Source organism: Castanea sativa, chromosome 2 (genome assembly GCF_040712315.1).
Source record: "Castanea sativa cultivar Marrone di Chiusa Pesio chromosome 2, ASM4071231v1".
Classification (NCBI taxonomy): domain Eukaryota; kingdom Viridiplantae; phylum Streptophyta; class Magnoliopsida; order Fagales; family Fagaceae; genus Castanea; species Castanea sativa.
Genome location: NC_134014.1, coordinates 36,216,898 through 36,237,638, shown reverse-complemented (window position 1 = coordinate 36,237,638; position 20,741 = coordinate 36,216,898). Strand labels below are relative to the sequence as shown.

Here is a 20,741-nt window from a genome sequence, read left to right as displayed (position 1 = left end):
CTCAAAAAATAATATTTCAACCAAATTTATACAAGGAAGATTAGAAATTAGAAATTAGAATTAAATCCAGTTAACTTCAATTTTTTTTAAAAATACAATGTTATTTCATCTCTAAAATTTTAAATGTTTGTGCTTTTTAATATTCCCGAAGGACAAAAACAATATTTCAACCAATTTATTTAAGGAAGATTAGAAATTAGGATGAAATACAGTTATCTCCAAAAAAAATTTAAAACCCAATATAATTTCATCTCTAAAAAGGTAATTCAAATTATTAAATTTTGTCCAAATCAACCCCTTCTTTTTAAAGTACCATGTTAGGACTCCATTTTATGGGTCAATACTTTCTTTAAATTTTTTACGACAAACCTGCAACTTTAAAAAATTTGATCAATTGTTATGCCTTATATCTTTTTTTTTCTTAAATTTTTTCCAATGGTTATTGTCATTCAAAATTGAGACCCGCTAAAGGGTGTCCTTATGTTAATTTTTTAAATGAATCATTTTAAGAAATTTTTAATACCACTTTTATGCAAAATATAAAAAGTTGTCAAAAGAGTTAATTATTTTTTTCTTTATCCATAAAAAGTTTTTAAAAATATTTTGTAAACTAATGCCCTTAGGGCATCTATTAACTTTCCCCTTCAAAATATACACATAAAGAAAAAGTTATGGAAAATAAAATATTCATTTTGAATACAAATTCCTTATACCACATTTTGTATTCCACAAATCACAACTTGTCATGTGTTTATTTTTTTCCATTTGCCTATTTTATAAGAAAAGTTAAACAAACATACGACAAGTTGTGATCGGTAAAATATAAAGTGAAACACAAAAAAAAAAAAAAAAAAAAGTACAAAAGAAATGAATTTATTGCTTTTTACCCTGTCAACTTATGAAAGCAAAGTTTTAATTTTTAAGTAATCCTTTCCAATTGAGAATGGGTCATAATTATTGATTTTCACATTTAAATACAATATCATTTTAAGGTAAATACTAGTACGGGATTGAAAATGCTAGGAACACAACCTTTTTGAATCATTTTTTACAACTTTAAGCAATAAATTATAATTAGAATATCATCATTTTCATATGAACCCACAATTAACACTTTTATTATGCACGCCAATCACAAAATTCACAACAGGCCCCACATAAACAATTGTTAAAAATGTATGAAAAGCTGTATCCTTAAGACTTATTTTATGAGAGCACATTTTAAAATAGTAAGCTTAAAATAGTAGCACTTCACAAATTTTTACGTTTTAAGTTCAGAAAGAGCCCATATATCATTAGAAAATATCAGAAGGGCTAAATCATCTAAATTTAGATCCCATACTAAGAACTCTCACTGTTTACCACAAAGACACGGGTTTGTTTGTCCCCTTTGCTTTGAAACATAAATTGTCAATCTTCCTTTACAAATACCAGGCATTGCCAACATACACGAGTTATTAAGCATTTGGACAAAATCCTGGTTCAGAATACTTTCTTTCTTTGCCTTCATCTTCCTTTAAGAAGGCTAGCCACCCACTATTTCTTGAGCAACCGATTAAGGAAGAAGATGCTTTTATTATTACACTTTATCATCATGGAACCACCACCTGGTCTCCTTGGGAGATCTGCCATTCTTACAGTTCTTTACATAGCGATCATTATCTTCAGGGCGTTGCTGTAAGCAAGGTCAAGAAAATTTATGATTTAGATACAACAGCAATTAAGTGTGCGCCCATCATTTACCAAAACATTGTGCGCTCATGCTCTGGTTATAATAATCTAGTACAATCATATTTATACTCTCATTGATCAGTAGTAAAATGCAACACACGAAAAATATGACCCAATGATTTGGAAATGGAAGGAACTTGAAAATTCCTAAAAGTTAAAAAGCAGATGAATAGGTACAAACCTTCACAGTTGAACTTGAGAGCATGGAGAGAATACTGATACAGATTGAACTAACAGTCATGGCTGGGGACCATGAGTCGTACAAAATATCTACAAAATGCCACATTCAGGTAGTAAATTAAATGTCAGTCTTGCTGCAAGGTAATCAACTGCACATAATCCATATAACTCAAGTCAGAAAAGATTTTTTTTTTTTTTCAACATGATTTCATTTAATAATAATAATAAATAAATAAATAAAACACTAAACCAAACAAAACAACTAAACTAAAAATTCCCTGCTAGTTCAAACTCATTCAGGATGAGAAAGAAAGAAAAGGCAGGTTTTGATTACTATGCCCATATGCTCATGCACAGACAGACATCTTATATAGTCATTACTTTTGAGTGGCAAAATGACCAATTGAAATACCATGCTTCATTATGAGCTATCATAAATAAATATCATTCCCAACTTTCTCAATAGCCGAAGAGATTATGATTTTGATGTTCCATGCATAACTGCAAGTGACATTAATCTTAAAAATGTAGGATAAATTTAAAATAATGATAATAATAAATAAACACAAATGTAAAACCCTAGCAATTCAAAACTGAACTTGTACTAAGATTTTGGAAAACTAATACGTTCATAATTTAAATGTCAATGACAGGAAGAAATAGGCACAATTAAATCTCCAGGAAGAAAAGATAAATAATACAGCATACATAATAATATAAGAGCAAGGATTTGCCGCAAACAAAGTTGCAGCACTTCCTGCATAATGGTATACGTGTCAAAAAATTAGAGTGACACCTGTCAGTTACCAATTTAATGAATAACGTCCGTTAACTTTTAACATCAAATCTCTCTTTCTTCAAAACCTCATCAACGCACTCCTCGCTCCTTCCTACGCTGTTATGTTCAATTACTGTCATAGGTCTTCTGCTGCTTTGTCACCCAAAGAGCCTCCAAGCATGCTCTTTTCATTCTCAAACTCATCCCTATATAGTTGTATGTATTCCAAAGAGATGTCCATTGGACGACCTCCATAGTCCATAGCGACCAGTTGTTTCAACAGCAACTTAAAATTTGGAAGCTCAGAAAGATTCTTATCATCCAAGGTTGAGTTAAGAAGGCTTGACTGCATTAGATCATGAGGTGCCAGATCCAAATACCAACAGATTCATAAAGACTGGAGTCCACAGTGCTGAATTTTCTTTCACAGATTGAATGTCATAAATTTCCTTATAGCAACGACAAATATCTCTCTCTCACTCCTTCCTCCTCCTTCGTTCTTCTCACTTCTCAGATACCCAGGCCCCACTAAACCAAATCAAAATACAAATCTCTCTCTCTCTCTCTCTCTCTCTCTCTTCAAAAATAATTGAACACACATGCTTAGATTCACATACATACAAATCACAGCCAACAAACCCAAATCAAAACCCATTTTTTTGGGCCTACCCAAAACCCACAAATAGATTAATTTTGAAAAAAAAATCCATGCCCAAAACAAGAACCTCCATTTTTCAAATCCTCAAACAAAATACCAAATTCTCAAACCCACAACCAACCAAAAAAATATAGAGCTTTTTCAGCCAAACACAGAAACATAGACCGAAAATAAAAACAGAGGAAGAGGAGAAGACCACAACCGGTGGTGGGTGAGCTCTTGAAGGTTTGGCCATGCTGATTTGTGGTGGAGCCATGGAGCTTCGATTACCTGTGTTTCAGCCATGGAGGCTTTGGGTTTTAGGTAGCATCTTATGAAATGTGAACCTTTTCTCCATTCATTGGGATTAATCATCATAAACAATCAATTATTTTTGAAGAGATAGAGAGAAATTTTTATTTTGATTGGGTTTTTGGGGCTGCGTATTTGAGAAGGAGGAAGAAGAGAGAGAAAGGAGTACATTTATGGGGTCTTGAAGAGAGAGAAGGAGTTTGTCTTCATGTGAGAGAAATAAGTTAAGAGGTTAATAGACGTTATTCATTAAATTGCTAACTGACAGGTGTCACTCTAATTTTTTGACACATATACCATTATGCAGCAAGTGCTGCAATCTTGTTTGCAGCAAATCCTTACTCATAATATAATTTACTTGCTTATTGTTACTTTGATGTTAACCATAATGTCATCTAAAACTGATTAAGTTAACCTGCAGATACCATAACAGATATAAAGTCAATTGCCACTGCCCTAATAAATCATAACTCTCTTAGATAAGTATAAGCTGTGAAGCAATTGTAACTACAATTTTAAGCTTTACTCTGGAATTCTTTCCCACTTATTCCCAAACCTTTGGCTGCATATCAGAGGCCTGTCCCACATAATTCCAATCATCCGCCTATGTTTAAACTGAGCACAAGACAGAGGGACAGGAGGAGCAAGGGAGGTGGGGATTTGAAACAGTTGAGTATATAAGTACACAAGCAATTATGGGCCAATTTCATGACCCCAAGATTTTGAATAAAAAACAGAAATTCAACTTCACCCTTCCTGTTTGATGCCAGTCATGAATAATGTAGAATTTCTTATAGTCCCAGTCACTCGTTTCAAAATCTCTTTTTTGGGTCTTCAATTATCAAGGAAAGAAAGCAATTCAGCTGCTCAAAGAATGATGCCAATTATCTGAAATGTTATTTCATTATCCTCGTGACTCTGAACAAATCAAAGAAAAGATATGTTCACAGGTATTGTAGCGACACTGTCCATGAAAACTGTTCACAAAGCACTGTAGCAGACTAGTTTATTTAAGGTTATTTAAATGTTGGGTCTTTTAGGTTTATTTTTGATAGTACAGCCAGGATTAGTCTATAAATTAATTAGAGGATTCTGAGGTTCCTGTCATAGTTTGACTTGTATTATCAATAAAAAAGAATAGTTTTTTTATTTATTTATAAAAGAATAGTTGTTAATTACAAAGTCCTCTCAAGAACATAATGTTTGCTTGATTAAACACTAAATAAGAGATCTACCCTTGCTTCCCTCAAAGAAGCTAAGATTCCAATGGACAATATCAAAGTAAACCCTTGTCTCATCCTGCTCCCAAGTCCCAACTCAGTCAGTTAGTAGCAAAGCTGAAAACGATCTATTGCTTTGCAACAAAATAGATTGCAAGAGATTAAACTCCAAATGGAATGGACATTGGAGTGGATTTGTAAGCGGATTGATGAAATGGAAGCTTGTATGGGCATTCCAGAAAATGATGACAAGTCCTTAAACATAAAAGAAGGTGGTTTGATGGATAAAGTTATGATTTAGAGAAATAAAATTCCTTTCATGATGCCTATTTTATTAGGCTCTAGTAATATTGCTGTTTGCTTAATAAACTTTGTACTCTTTTAAGTGTCTAAGCTTTATACTATTAGGAATTCAATGATGGTTATGTTGATTTTCTTTCAACACAAATAGCCCACATGGCTAAATAAGAGAAATTACATTGTATGTAGAAGACTTATTACAACAAGATCAAACAAGGCAAAGTAGTAAATTAACGTTTATGTGGGGAAAATAATTGTTCATGTATAATACAGAGATCTACTCATGAGAACCATTCATGCAGCCAGCAGCACTTTAGCAGCCTAGACTTGGATCTTCTTGCCCTTGGTTTGTTTTTATTATATATTGTTAGGATTAGTGTAAGTTAATTATTTCTTAGGTTTTAGGGTTTTTTTGTCTTCTTATAAAAAGAAGACGCTGAGGCTCTTGTAACAGCCTCACTTTTATCATCAAAAAAAATTGTCTTTGGCTTACAGTTTGTCTTAAGAACGTAGGGTCTGATACTCTGATTGATTAAGCACCCAAAAAAATAATTTACCTTTGCTTCCCTCTAAGAAATGTAGGAAATGATGGAAAATCAAAGTAAATCCTTGTCTCATCGCACCTATATTCCAATACTTAACCAACTAAGCACACAATATATTTGTGCTACTATTAGTTCAAAGGAGGTTATTCTCATGTCATGTCTCGGAGAGATTTAAAGCTATGTATATATATTTTTCTAAGCATTAAGACAACATATATTAATTTCATATCCCTTCAGACAATAACATTGACCTCATATCTAAAAACACATGAAAATCTACCTTGAGAGAAAAGAGGTATCAATATTGCGCAAGAATTGGGGACAAAACCATAACAATCAACAAATGAATTGATGCACAAGAAGAAGCAAAAACACTCATGATGTAACTATAACAAATCATAAATCAAATACCAAAAACCTCTAAGAAAGAGCAGGCCATAATAACAAGGATGGTATGTATGCTAAGAAGGGGGAAAAAAGAAGCTAGTAATATGATTTCCACAAAATTACCTAAACAAATATGGCCATTGCTGTAAATATGGGGATGCAGTGGAGCAGGATGCAGAAATATCACCTGTCAAACCCACCAACAGAATCAAAAAATAAAAAAATAAAAAATAAAAAATAAAACAGAATATCATCACCAAAAACAAATACACTAATTTAACTCTACCCATGGTTAATTACATATTATGAAATTAAACGGCTTTGTGCAAACCTGTGGGGCTTCCATTGGGTAATGCTCGGGAAAGTCAACCTGAAGTTGATAAGTTTCATTTGCATAAAGAGTTCCCTGAGCTCCATTGACTTCAATAACCCACCTTTGAATCCAAAATTCCCACAAAATAACAAATCAAATTCAATAAACTAACTGAAGAAGCAGAAACTTAAAGTGGAATATGCATATGGCTTGAAATTTCCACAGCCACAAAAAGTCTGGTCATAGTTCTGACTGAATACAAATTGTAGAAGGAGTTCCATCTGGCTGACCTAGTGTGCGGCAAGCACTTCAGCCCTAAGCCAACCTATACATATATATATATGTTAAGCTACTCATTGTTTTTCACAAAGAGAGAGCAGACCCATAAAAGAAAAGATTGTTTTCTAGCCTCGTTCTTTTTTGAAAGAGAGTCTAGGGTGTATTCAGAGTTTGAATTTCTTGAGAGAACCATTGTGTCACTGTTGTAAACTTTATCCCTATCACCACCCGTGGACACAGGCACATCGTCGCCGAACCGTGTTTATTAATTTATTTAGTCTTTATTACTATTATTGGTTTTGAATCGTAACCTACTTTGCACAACATTCCAGTAATTTGAATTATCAAAAACCAAAACATACATACACATACCTCAATTCAACAACCCTAATATCACTATGTTCCTAAATTTTGCTTAGTTGTGAACAAAAAAAAAAATCAATCAAAACCCAAAGAATCAATCAAAAAAAAAAACAAAAACCCTAAAGAAGGGAAGAGAAGAAAACAAACCTTTGGAGGTTATCGGTGACTTTGTGTTTGAAACCAGCAGGAGGGTTGACCTGCCACTCCAGAAGCTCCTTCTGGAGCCGATTGCAAGCAATCTTACTCAGAGCCTAACAAAAAACCCCAAAATTCACAACCATCATTAACAAATCGAACAAATTTAAGGTTTTTGATATGACATATGAAACACATATATATACTAGTATTAGTTTTTATAGTACATAATTAATAGTTGATTGAAAAAGAGTACGATGTGTGAAAGCGAGGAAATTAGGGCAAAACCTTGCGAGCGGTGGCGGAGGAGCTGGTCATGGTGAGGTTTCTAAAAATGGCGGAGAATTTTAGAGAGAGAGAGAGAGAGAGAGAGATTGTGATGGTGGTGGTGTTGACGAAATAGACAAAGAGGACCAGCGACCGTTTATTATGTTAATGTAATATATATATGAATGAATGACCCAAGACTGTGGTTTTTTTTTTTTTTTAATTATTATTGTTGTTCCTTGTTCCCCACCTTATCTTTTGTTTTTTTTTTATGTTTCTGTTCTTTTTATACTTCTTATCTTTGCCAAGGCTGCTTATCGTGCATATAGGGCATTACTACAACTTTATTTGTAATGTACTCTTGTACTATTTCACAATTTGAGATAAGGTATACCAAAGCTACGAGTAAACAATTAGTATTTTCAAATTAAGCTGCTACTAATAGTGTGCTTTTATTTTTCTCTGCTCACAATCTACCATTTTGGGTGCCATTTGCTTTTTCATATTCTGATAATACTCAACTATTCTCTTTAATTAACGATATTATATTCTAAGCTCCGCACTCTAATCCATCACGTAAGATAATAGGATAAGGCGTGATCGGATTAACGATGTCTTCTCTTTAAGGTGAGGAAAACTCGTGTAGAATAGGAGTGATACAAGGTAGATTATGGGCAAGTTGAAGGAATTTGGTCATCCTTAGATGAGGTGGCTTTGACATTAAGAAGATATGAACTTATACCAATTATTGAGCATAATGCACACCCATTCAATTTAGGGCTGCCATTAAACATAAAGCACACATTTAAACACAACAAAGTTTATAGTACATAGTGACCTGACAATGCAATTGAATGCTAGAGCCATGACTATTGTAAGAGAGATAACAATGGTTTTAAGGGATGATAACATAGTATGTTGAAAAAATAAAGTACATCTACACATCGAAGACATGTCGAAGCAAATAAAATCTATCATTATCACGTCACTTCTTTGGATAGAAAAAATCCATGCAAAGAAAAAATTTATCATCTATCAAATACATGCATCCACCATCTCACATTTAGGTGGATCCCACAAATGTGAACTCCACCTCTATGCGAGAGGATGGATGCATGTAATACCACCTTTCATGCAAGAGCAAGCAAGACATAATTGATCAAATGAGATAGAATTTTTGTCATCCCTACTTTCATGACACATGAGCGCCATATGCAATGTGCACAGTATTTATATTTTTATCTCTCGTGTCCCTACCCTACACATGGGCCCCACCACGATTCGTAAGTAAAATTTTTTTTATAAATTTATATTTAGGTTAATTTAGGAATATTATAAAATTGTTGTAATTTTTATTGTGTCCTACTAGTCTTTTTTTTTTTTCTTTTTTATTCCCAGTTCCCATTTGCCACCATCTATTGATTTTGTTCACTCTTTGGCGTTTGGCCACCAAAAAAGGGGCAATTTGTTCTACCATTTGATTTAGTGTCTGTTTGGCAAAGATTATTTTTGCTAATTTATTTTACTATTGAGCTTATTTTTGCTACCATTTTTTGTATTATTCATGGATTCCACTGTACTATTTCAGCTAATTTTTACTTTTATCTTCAGTACTTTTAGAAAAAAAAAATTCAGTTTCAGCAAAATAAGTAGATCTCAAACGAACCCTTGGATTATTTCTTTCACTAGTATTAGATGGTAATAGATAGTAATTAGGCTCATTACTACTGTCCAATATTTCCCATTAGAAGAAATGAAGAATCTAGTTTGATTCTTATCCCTCACTTCTTGTAAAGGAAAAAAGAAATTCTTACTTTTTTTTCTTTGTCATATAGTATACATTTAGAAAGAACACAATCATGCCAGCTTTATTCTTAATTTAGCTCGCCACGCTATAGCTATTTAGAAGTTGGCAATCGTTGCACAAGATTAGAATTGTTACATGCAAGATCTATTAGGGGTATTATTGAAGGTTTTATTATTGAAGAATTATCATCTATTTTGTATTTTTAAACGGAAATAAGCGTTATATTCTCTCTTTGTTTTAGGATAACTTAAGTTTAATTTAAGCAGAAAGTTAATCAATAATCATTAGTAATGCTATTTGGGAGGTTTGGTTTTTCCTTGAACTAAAACCATTTTAATTGCTTTGTGATCGTGGTGACTTGGGTTATAAGAGCTCGTTTAGTTAGAGATTTCTAGTATCATTGTTTAAGTGCTGTGAAAATACATGTGAGTTAAAAGGTGTTGTAAAAGTACGTGTTTCAATATTTAAACACTTAAAATTGTTGTTAAAAAACATCAACTAAACAGCCCCTAAATATTCATATTTGAGAGAACTTGTAGTTTCCACCATAACATAATAAATCAGCATCAAATGTACCAAATCAGTATATGGTTGGATGGTAGATTGCATTATTATGTCAAATTTAATCGATTAGTTCTATTAATTATCAATCACCATCAAAACCATCCCAATTAATTTGTTGGTTTTAACATTTATCTATATTGTGGGGTTGATAGAGAACTTAGAATATCTCTTTCGAATAAATCAATACAGATTTAGTGTTTTTTTTTTTTTTTTTGGGGTCTAAATCGACTCTTATGCTTAAACTATAATTTCTAGAGTGTGCAAACAAAAGACAGGTCAAACTGAGAAGGTAGCCCGTTTATGGATTTGTAAGTAAAGGTGGAAACAACTTTCTAGACCCTTTTACTTCGTAGTTCGTGTGAGGATTGTTTTATGTCCCAATTCCTTCTTATCCAGCACCAACCTGGAAGCAATAAAGAAAGAAACCCATTTTCTAATTACCTTGTAACTTTTTACTTTTTTTTTTTTTTTATGCATCTTTTTAGGCATGCATAATTTGCATATGCCGTCCCTTTGACTTTAAGTTTATTCTCATATCTCAATCAATTTAAAATTCGCGGGTCCCTATAATTTAGCATTAGCATATTCCAGCCTTGATTAATGGAAATGTCCCTTACCAATTTGTCTATTAGAAAGGCCTTCAAGGTAAGGACATACAGGTCTCTTAAAAAAACTAAAACTAAAAGCAACATTCCAGGCTGCTCAAATTTTTATTTTTAAAAAATAAATTTTAATTAGCAATATAAAATTCATTTCTGGCTTTGATTTCTTTCTTTTCTTTTTTTTTAATTAAAACCAACAGAAGTAGTATTTCTGTTTCAGACTTTTTAGCTCACTTCCTTTCCTTTGTTTTTTAATTTCCCCTGAAAGTTAAAAGCCGAATATGAAGATGCGGATTTCATAATTTGATTTTGCTCCATTCATTAATGCTACATATTTTAAGGCATTTTCTAAAAGAAGACCATAAAAAATTAAGAGATGGCGCCTAATAAGAAACGCATCTAATATGAGTTGGATGAAAAAAGTTATTCAATTATTCCTTTAAGATTGCTTTTACATCTCTCATAATTCTGATGCCTTTTCGAAAAATGAATTTTTTTATCTTAAGGCATCAAGCAGCGAAAGTTATAACAAAAAAACGAAAATGCTTTCCCAAACTAAAGAAAACCGTACAAGGAGTCATGGGCCCACACCCAAACCACTTCATTGATCGAACATCAACATGAACAGTCAAGATGTGCTGAACAACTTGGATTTTGCCGCGACACAATACATTTTGCCCTGACATGACATATTTTACCACAACTTAATGACATGCACTATTGATTGGTGAATCATCGCTTTCACATGATGAACTCGCCGCTATTTTTCTCCACCACCGCTTTCACATGATGAACTCGCCACTTTCTTCTCCACCACAATGGCACATGTCTAGGTTGTGACAAATTTCTGTGTAAAAGCACCGTGCCAACAGCCATCCAGGTCTATATGAACTCAGAAAATAGCTTATAGAGGCATTAACAAATCGAAGAGAAAATTAAAGTGAGTGAAGCCTCAGTCAAAAGATTAAAGTGAACCTGATTATAGTTAATTCATAGGAATATGCTTTTATTTAATTTAATCTTCAGAACTGTTTAGGTAACCCATCAACTACACAACGCATTGCCACAGCATGGCATGGAGATTACTATCTTCAAGTGCCATACAATTACTAGTGCTTTCTATTTAATAGAACTTGCTCCTTCTCCGATCAGATACCAGATAGTAATGAACATCTCTAACTTCATAGTTCAATCGAATTGCATCCCACTGAGCTGTAGCTCAGTTATGTCCACTTGCTACAACTTGAGACAAAACCATGATGCTGGCTACCTCAGGTAAAGTTGAATTTCAGCTTTGGACGGCATTAGAAAAACATGAAATGACATCAGCTAAAAATAACACAAAATAAGACATAATTCTCTGAAGTATTACATTTGAAAAGCCTGAACAATATTATTTGATGCTTTCAATTTAAACGGGTTATATAATGAGTCATCTGCATCTTGCATATTATTAGTTGATTTGCCACATGGTGTTTTAAAATCCAGATTGGTAAAAGAACTGAAAAAGAGAGAATCAAGGTTTTAATGTCCAATTGAAGTTCAACAGGAGACTTCATTGTGATGACATCATAAATAATAAAGAAAATATTAATTAAAGAACATACCAATCTTAAATTGAAAGAATGAAGGGAAAATGTTTAAAAGGAAGTGTTGCAAGCCCCGTATTGAAAAAAATGAAAGAAGACGTTACAATTTTTCCTGTATAAATAAGGTAAATCCTATGTTGGAAAAATAAAGGAAGATGTTATATTTCTTCCTCTATAAATAGCACACTCCTTCAAGTATCTTAAGTATTGAACACGTGGACTAACTTTTACTTGGCTTAGCATTCTTAAGTTTGATGAATAGCTTAGTCCATCTATTTTTAGTATAATAATAATAAGAATGTACGTGAATATTTGATCTCTTTCCCTCAATTGTTGGTTCAGTTGCTAGTTGCTGAGACAGGCCCAAAAACTTGAGAAGGATATCTTTTTTTAAAAAAAATTGGAGAAACTTTCAGCGTAAAAATGAACAAAATGATTCCTCTCCCTGTGTATACATATAATTTGTTTTTTGGGTTCGGTGGACTTCATTGCAGGTGAAATTTTTTATTTGGTGAATTTTGCAAAAAAAAATTTAGGGTCTATAGTTATCATTGACTAAAAATAAAATGAAGAAATGGCCCGTCATTCCATATTTCAGATGGCTTAGTTCACAAAAACTTCAAAAGCAACTTTGGAAGCCCTTTTCAGGAGTAAAACTTCAAACACAAGTGTGAAAGTTCAGAATGAGAAAATAAAATAAAATGAACAAACCTTATTTCAGCTGTAAGAAATAATTGAGTGTGGAAGAACTTTATATGGGTTCAGTATCCCATTGGGGTCCATCAACTTCTTGATTGAAGCCATTAGTTGCACCTATACAAACAGACTCTTATTTTAGACATCAGTATAAGGAAACTTTACATTCTAAATCTAGATATTAAAAGAAGAACAAGAAGTACATCTTAGATGTCTAGCTATTCACAAATTCTCACAGTTTCATGTGACTTGCTGTAGAAGATCTTGTTAGCCTTCATCAGTCCCAAGCCATGCTCTGCACTAATACTTCCCCGTTGCTTAGATGTCCATTCATAGACAAAGGGTTCAATTTGTGCTAAAATCTGAAATTTATTGAAGATATCAATACAAAGCTATGTTTTACAGAATACATATATACACAGCTTTTAAGGGTATGCTGAAGTAAACTACCGCATCATCATACTGTGGAGTTGAAATATTAAGATGTAAATTTCCATCTCCAAGGTGACCATATCCAATCACTTTAGCTGAATTACCTGATATTAAAAGAATAATACAAAAAGTGGATTTATAAACCAGCCAGTCATAGTCTGTGACATGCAATATCATGATTCTACTAGCATAAACAATTTATCAAGTTCAAAGAAATAGTACTGTTTTCAAAAGAATATCTTGCAACAAATTTGAAACTGCACAATCTTAACAAGTTAAGGGCACATGAAACTAATGTTTCCGCTGTTCAAATTACTCTTTTGAAATTTACTATTTCTGCAAGGACACCCTTCAGTTTCACATCCACAAACCACACCTATCCTACCCAACCACTAAAGAGAAACATCTGATCACCAAAGCAAGAAAGAAAACAATATTTCAAAATGCATGTAGCTATAACAAAAAGTTGTCTTACCAAGTTTTGTTCGCATTTCCTCTACAAGATTGTACATCTTTTCAACAGGTAATGACAAGTCATATTTGTAAACAGCTCCTGCTTTCATGAGTGCCTCTGGTACACCCTGTGGTGGGGAAGAAAATCCACTGAAGAACTTATAATGTTTTAAGAAGACATTTAGGTTATAAATGATTCCAAAATAATTGACAGGGATAATCATAGGTTAAGATGAATAAATTTGAAGAAATGGCAACTGTAAGTGGCTGTGAGGATCAGCATATGGTTAGTTTTTGTTACGCAAGAAAGGTCAGAACAAAAAGGGAGAAGCATCCAAGAGAAGCAAAAGGCAGAACCAATTGCAAGATAGATATGAGAAAATCCACTATATAATTTGCTTATGATCAGCAAAGACCACTTAATCACCATAATAATAATAGGTAATATCATTTAAGTTGAAGGAACTTTAAAGATGCGCAAGACAGAAAAAAAGCACAGGTTTCCATCATAAAACAAGGGGTGGGGTGAGATGATCATTGGTATAGAAAATATGATTTAGACAAATAGTAATAAGAAAGGAGTTGTAAAGCTGAAGAACCGGACTTCTCTTAGTATTGGTCCACAACATTAGGTGGAATCACTAACAGTGGAATTTATAGATGTAATTCATTACCATACGAAGACTAGGTATTCTTTCCTAAATAAAAAGGAAATACATACTGACATTATTTAAGTCTGAATATAAAGTACTCCGTGTATATTGAAATTCAATGAACTGAAAAAATAATGGTAACCTCACGAATATTCCAAAAAGATGAAGCTTGGTTTATGTCTTGTGCAATAACACCATCAGAAATCAAACCACCTTCCATTGACCGAAGTAGGAAAGCTTCAAGCTTTTCTCTGGATATGTTTAAATAAAACGGTAGGATCTTAGAAATTCAAACATGCCATCAATTCAGAAGGCATTTAAGAGAACATTATCTTCTTAAAATATAGCTACAAAAAACACTACACATTACAAAGCGAGGATGCTATTGTTGTCCATAAAACAGCAAACTGAAGAACATGTTAGTTTGAGATTCTGTAGTTGATTTAAGCATGCAGTAAAGGTTCATGGTGGAGAATTCCAGGAAGGAATCCAATCTAGTTTTATGTGAGGTGACTTTTCCGGAAAATTGGAAAAATATAGAATCACTTTCCATTTCCTCCTAGGGTGCAGACCTTTCCATGAGTTCTATCTAAAAAATGAGTCACAGCCACAATGAGAAAAGCAATAACACAATGTCTAGATGTTATGGGTCGGTTTGTGAACCTTTGTAGATTTTCATTTTACAGTTTTGTTTGTACTAGACAATGGATAGGGGACCAATAGGAACTAAATTTCAAGACTAAAAAAACATTTTCACAAGAAAATATTCATTCTCATTCAAGCAGATAAACAATCAAAATTAAAGGAGCTTACTTGTCATAAGATTCATCACTGCCTGTTGTCTCAATCAGAACATAGAAGTTGTGCATTGAGGGAGGCAATGGATTCCTAACACCTTCTAAATGATTCAGAGCCTGTTACATAAAATAGAATGAGTATGCTTCAAAAATGTAACAATGATAAAGTAAAAATGCCATTCACTTTCTCTTCAAACAGGTAAGTGGTTCTTCAGAGAAAAAAGTCTTAAAATTTTAGGAATAAGAATAATTTAGATCACTTTCCAACTGAAAACAATGAAGATGTAATCTGTAATTTCTAACAATTATCCTCATAGTAATCAATTTCTAACCTCCTACAAAAAATGAAGAGCGATTTTGTTGACTACAAGTAAAATAAACAAGAACCACAACCCCACTTAAAAAATTAACATAAGATATGGTTGCCCATGAAAATTGAAAAATGAAAACTTTTTTTTATAACACTGAAAATTTTGTTAAAAGAAAAAAAGGAAAGCCCAAGTACTCGTGAAGTATAAATTACAAAGATCAAAAAACCACAACCAAGAACAACTGAAATCCCATATGATCTTTAGCCAATCACATAGAGATCTAAGAAAGATGAGCTTCAAATGAAGCAGGGGTTCAATCCCTTCAAAAGACCTAGAATTATGTTCATTCCAAAAACACCACATAAGTCATAAAGGAATAGCGTTCCACATATTGGTGATTTGATGGCCCTTGAAGCCACCTCTCTGACAAACTAGAAGGTCTTTTACTGAATAAGCCATGACCCAAGAAATAAAAAAATAAAAATAAACACATAGACCAAAGGTCCCTTGCTATAGCTCAATGAAGAAAAAGGTAGTCATGTTCTCCCCAACCCTTTAGCACATACAACACCAATCAACAATGATGATCTTTCACTCATGCCATAGTAAGAATTATACCATGGGCAGTTGTCCATACAACACAACAACAAACCAAGCCTTAGTCCCAAAATTTCAAGGACACCTATCCACACACACAAAAAATAAAAAGCAACCTTCCTAGGAAGTTTTAGACTTCCAAATTTCTTGCTAAGGAAAATCCAACCCCATTGAAGGATTTTACATCAATTTTGTGGTTATTGGATAAAGTCCAATACATCCTTTCCATGCCCCTCCTGGAAATATGATAAGCATAAAGAGCATCAAATAAATTTTCAGTAGTTTCACTTCCAATCGTTCAGGGCCTGAGAGAAAGTAGGACAGTAGTGGATTGCATCATTGTCTATGCATATCCCAATAAACAGTAGCTTGTTTAAGGACCGCAGAAAACTGCAAACTTCCTTTTTATGGACACATCACATATACAGTATACTTCAAGCATTCATAAAAATGCAAATTGAGATTCACCATTAAAATTACATAGGTGGAAACGATAGGCAAACTAAAACAATTCTCATCAATTACACAGCCATCAGAATACTTACCAAATTCAGTGACTCATTATCTAAAAATTCAAATGCAGATAAAATCTCCCCAAGCCTTCTCCTTGCTTCAAATAGAAGTTTCTGACAAACATTAAGAGAAAAGGTGAGCAGACAGCATAATTCATTCATTTTTCTTGCTTAGAGTCAAGAAGTAATTAAGGGTGCATAAAGGTGTAAAAAAGAGGTTAATATATTTGTAGCTAAATATCAGTCATTATAGAAAACACAACAGAAGTCAATATAGCTATTAAACACAAGAAATTTATAATGGTATAAATTTCAGGAAACCAAACTATTATAACTAGACATTAAGTGACAATTAAGCCAATAAAGTTTGAACTAGAGCATCAAGTTCTGGTATACAGGATATGATGTGACATAAAACTCCAATTTCCTGATTTAGCACATGTCACAGAGTAAGATTTTCTTTTTTCTTTCCAAGGGCAGTAGGGGTGAAGAGAACTTTGTTGTTTCAGAATTAAACTATCATGATCTTTGATCTTTTTGGCTTACCCTTACCAATAACTTCTTGTTCTATTTGAATATTCCTTTTCATTGTTCTCAGGATTTTTTTTTGTTCTCCAGATTATTATTTGTCAATGTTTCTTTTCAGTATAATCTGCTGAAAAAGAAAAGAGAATGAGACTGTAAATTGTAATACTTTCTGTAGTGTATTTTGGCATATTACCGATAGAAATATATTGTTGGTTTTGATTGCTTTGAGCATTGAACTTATGGAAAAAATATTACATGTAAGCAGAAGAAAATTAAAGGTAAAAAAACTAGTCGTACCTGGCAGCTGGAATAGTCTTTACATGCAAGAAAAGCTACATTCACCGAAGATAGCTTTGGAGGAGTGAGAATGGAAACCTTAGTAACAATTCCTAAGGATCCTTCACTTCCTGGATTGATGATAGCAAAAGTTAATGCACTTGCATCATACACTTAAAATTACAGTTGTTTACTGTAAAATATAAATACGATTTATAAACTGTTTAATACATACCTATAAACAAATGCTTTAAATCATACCCAGTATTATCTTTCCTGAGAGTCCCTAGCATGTCAAGCACATCACCATTTGCTAAAACAGCTTCAATGCCTGTATTATTAGTAGAAAATATGCTTCAAAATTAAGAAACTAGAGCAGACCAATTTTACCAAGTATTTGCAGTTAAAATTGCAAGATATTGTCAATAGCAGCACAAAGTCTTTGGATACTGAGATGGCTGTGCTTTTCTGCTCATGGAAATGAGCTAGTATGTTTCAATTGCAAAGTAGCCAGGTGCATATTTAATCAATCAATAGATGAAGATTGAAACAGAACAGACAGTAGTCTATTTTGTGCATTAGACTTTAATTAATACCAGTTTTTTTTTTTTTTTGAAAGGTTAATAGATACCAAATATCCTCACCTAGTACAGTTCCGTGAAGAGATCCGTAACGGACAAGACGTAAACCACCAGCATTAGTTGAAACATTTCCACCAATCTGGCAGCTTCCTTTTGCACCTAAGTCCAGTGGCATAATAAATCTGAATAGAAGCATAAATTACTAAAATAGGACAAGAGCAAAAATGTCAAATTTCCATCTTCTATAATTTAAATGGGCAAAGAGCCGTGACAGCCCACCAGTTCAACATTCCAACAAGGGTATACTTGTGTGACATCTCTTAATCTATGAAATTTGAACTGTCATTCTAATAAACATAACACATTACAGATCTTATGAGAAAAGAAATGATGTTTAATAAAAATTTACCCCTGGTTGTCGAGGAAAGAAACCAGATTTTCCAAAATGCATCCTGCTTCACATACCAGTACACCACTGACCTGAAAAAGTGCAAGGAGAAAAATTTAAAATAAGCCCAAATTTGTGATGCTGAAACCATGCTTAACATTGGTTTGGGAATACCACATCACTCCAAAAAAAAAAAAGCATCTAAAGGTAAAATTTATTGAGGAGAGTCTTTAAGACAATGGTAGCAAGTTATCTCTCTCTCTTTCTCTATCAGCTCTTAAACCCGTAACTTTAGGGTCTTCAAATTTCATTCAAGGCCAACAAGCTACAAAGAGAGCTAGCACTAGCAAGACAAGAATAACAACCGTAGGAGAAGGAAGGTGTAAAAATGTTGTGCTATGACTCCCATGAAATGAACAATTGAGCAAGTCCAAAAACTGAAAGTGTTTGCAGCAATAGTCCAAAAAGTAAGAGCAAGTACTACACATGGAAGGAGAGAGTTCAAAACAAGGACAACATAATGATAAGAATCACTACCGCATGGCATAGAGGGGGAGGTCATAAGCATCTATACTCTAAAATCTATTTTAGACATAATCATAACCATAGTGTTAGAGACTGAATGCCTTATTGTATTGAACTGTGTGTTGAATACTGTACAAGAGACTGCATTTATATTGGTAGAGTATGAGTGCTATACAAGAAATCGATGTACAGTACAAGCAAATGTAGTAAAATAGTACAATGGGCCTAAAACCAAATGGGCTTATAATTCTAACACACAGAATACAAGCATGACCCTAATTGAAATGCATTAATTGTTGCATACACTATGGAAAATGGTGCAAGGTCTACCTTGTCAAAAGATATGACCTGTTTCATAGAACCGACATTGATAATGACCTGTAGAAGATATCATAGAACAGCAATTCAGATGTATGATAAATGAGAAACATGATGTTTGTAAACTCTTATTTATTGAATCCCACTGAAGAGAGAATCAAAGAAAGCGGAAAAAAAAAAGGGAACAAATTACATTACTTCATCAAAGACAGGAACACTTCCACCTACAAGGCCAGTATTTCCACCTTGAGGAACAACAGCTAGGCGTCTCGAATTACAGTATTTAAGAACCTCAGATACCTGCATCACCAATGCAAATAGTCAATAATAATAATAATAAGATTAAGGCTAAAATGCAAAACTCGCACTCTAAGAGTCACCAGAAATCATTTTAGTCCTCTAACTTTGCTTCGGTTAAATTTGGAGGATTGAAATGAACGGAAGCAACATAGGATAGGACTGAAATGAATAAAATCAAAGTTAGAAGACTGGAATGAGTTCTCAGAGCAAGTTTTGCATTTTAGCCTAAAATTAAATTACAAATTGGACCCTCTAACTTTACCCAAAATTCAATTCAATCCTTTACATTCCAACTTGTTCATTTCAGTACTTTTAACTTCCATTTTTTTTTTTTTTTCAATGTAATCCTTTCATATAAGGAGCAATTTGAAATTTAGGATAATATTAATTAATAAAAGGAATATAAAGGACCTCTTGAGTGGTTCTAGGCTGTAGCAAAAGCTTACTGGAGCCCTTATATTTTCGCATCCAATCAGTGTTTGCAAAGAGAAGCGCGTCTTCATCTTCAATCACATTTTTCTCGCCTAATATACCTTTGAAATAGTTGATATCATCGGAATTCAACGTTGAAAACGCTGGGTTTCTTTGAATCATCGCTGTCGCAAAGTGTCTGTAGTGGATTCTGCTTGTCCATGATTCAAAACCTAAATATATATATATATATATATAGCATAGCAGATAGAGGGAATTGCTTTTAAAATTTTGTGAGCTAATTGTGAAAGGCAAATGAGTGATATATGTATATGGTACCTGAGGAAGAGCGGGAAATTGTTGTGGAATGATCAGAAATTGGATTGGATCGAGGATGATGAAAGAGGGACTTGGATGAGTAACTGTTGAGGAGGAGACGACGTGTAGCTCTCCACTTCTGCATTCTACTAGTTGTTTTTGGGTTTCCAAATGGTTGTTTCAGTCTGTTTTTCTGTCCGGAATGGGGATCATACACGCGGAGACAAGCAACTAAATATTTAGCAATACGGACGCAATGACCATAATGCCCTTGGTTAGCAGTCCCATGCAAAAATTTCAGTCTATTTTTATAGTATGAACCTATTTTTCCTATTTCACTCACATACTTCCCAAAACATCCTACATTAAATTTTATATTTTACATTATATTTTCATTAAAATATTATTTCTTTATCAAATTTTTATTAGAAAAATGTTAAAACCATAAATTATTTTTCACAATATGTCACAGAAAGATGATGTGGTGGGTGGCTATTGGTAAATAAAAAAGTGATGTTACTGGTAGGTCTAGAAGAAGACTATACGGACAGGATCCTAGGCTCATTAGGCCATAAGCCTTGGCTCAGACACTTCCTCGAGCCATAAGCGGGCCCAATTCACACAATAGGCCCAACC

The 20,741-nt window shown here is 33.4% G+C and overlaps 2 protein-coding genes across 4 annotated transcripts; both read right to left on the bottom strand.

The window, feature by feature from the left end:
* Positions 1-1,219: 1,219 nt before the first annotated feature.
* On the bottom strand, positions 1,220-7,646 carry LOC142624200 (putative ubiquitin-conjugating enzyme E2 16). Its single transcript, XM_075797737.1, has 6 exons — positions 7,469-7,646; positions 7,193-7,296; positions 6,422-6,524; positions 6,214-6,277; positions 1,913-2,001; positions 1,220-1,675 (listed from the first exon to the last, which is right to left on the bottom strand). Exons 1-6 carry the CDS (start codon positions 7,496-7,498, stop codon positions 1,580-1,582), a joined length of 486 nt encoding a protein of 161 aa, XP_075653852.1. The 5' UTR covers positions 7,499-7,646; the 3' UTR covers positions 1,220-1,579.
* A 3,753-nt stretch (positions 7,647-11,399) lies between these two features.
* On the bottom strand, positions 11,400-20,312 carry LOC142626169 (D-2-hydroxyglutarate dehydrogenase, mitochondrial). 3 transcript variants are annotated; one of them, XR_012842467.1, is made up of 16 exons: positions 20,127-20,302; positions 19,788-20,020; positions 19,275-19,376; positions 19,089-19,136; positions 18,255-18,325; positions 17,909-18,027; positions 17,500-17,595; positions 17,286-17,395; positions 16,494-16,574; positions 15,057-15,157; positions 14,386-14,494; positions 13,613-13,718; positions 13,156-13,241; positions 12,909-13,067; positions 12,721-12,822; positions 11,400-11,712 (listed from the first exon to the last, which is right to left on the bottom strand). XR_012842467.1 is itself a non-coding variant. In XM_075799953.1 (16 exons), the coding sequence occupies exons 1-15, from the start codon at positions 20,248-20,250 to the stop codon at positions 12,727-12,729; spliced, it is 1,608 nt and encodes a 535-aa protein (XP_075656068.1). In that variant the 5' UTR covers positions 20,251-20,312; the 3' UTR covers positions 11,400-11,712; positions 12,721-12,726. The 3 variants fall into 3 exon arrangements, 1 of the variants encoding a protein (XP_075656068.1); XM_075799953.1 differs by having other exon boundaries at positions 12,942-13,067; positions 20,127-20,312; XR_012842468.1 differs by lacking the exons at positions 11,400-11,712; positions 13,156-13,241 and having other exon boundaries at positions 12,942-13,067.
* Between the last annotated feature and the right edge of the window lie 429 nt (positions 20,313-20,741).

Coding starts and splice junctions, on each gene's coding strand:
- LOC142624200 (XM_075797737.1), bottom strand. CDS start 7,498: ATGACCAGCTCCTCCGCCACCGCTCGCAAG. Junction 6,278..6,421: donor ACCCAATGGAAGCCCCACAG/GTTTGCACAAAG, acceptor TGGGTTTGACAG/GTGATATTTCTGCATCCTGC. Junction 1,676..1,912: donor TCTCAAGTTCAACTGTGAAG/GTTTGTACCTAT, acceptor CCTTGCTTACAG/CAACGCCCTGAAGATAATGA.
- LOC142626169 (XM_075799953.1), bottom strand. CDS start 20,250: ATGCAGAAGTGGAGAGCTACACGTCGTCTCCTCCTCAACAGTTACTCA. Junction 17,596..17,908: donor TCTTCACGGAACTGTACTAG/GTGAGGATATTT, acceptor CTAATAATACAG/GCATTGAAGCTGTTTTAGCA. Junction 13,719..14,385: donor CTTTTTGGAATATTCGTGAG/GTTACCATTATT, acceptor TCCCCACCACAG/GGTGTACCAGAGGCACTCAT.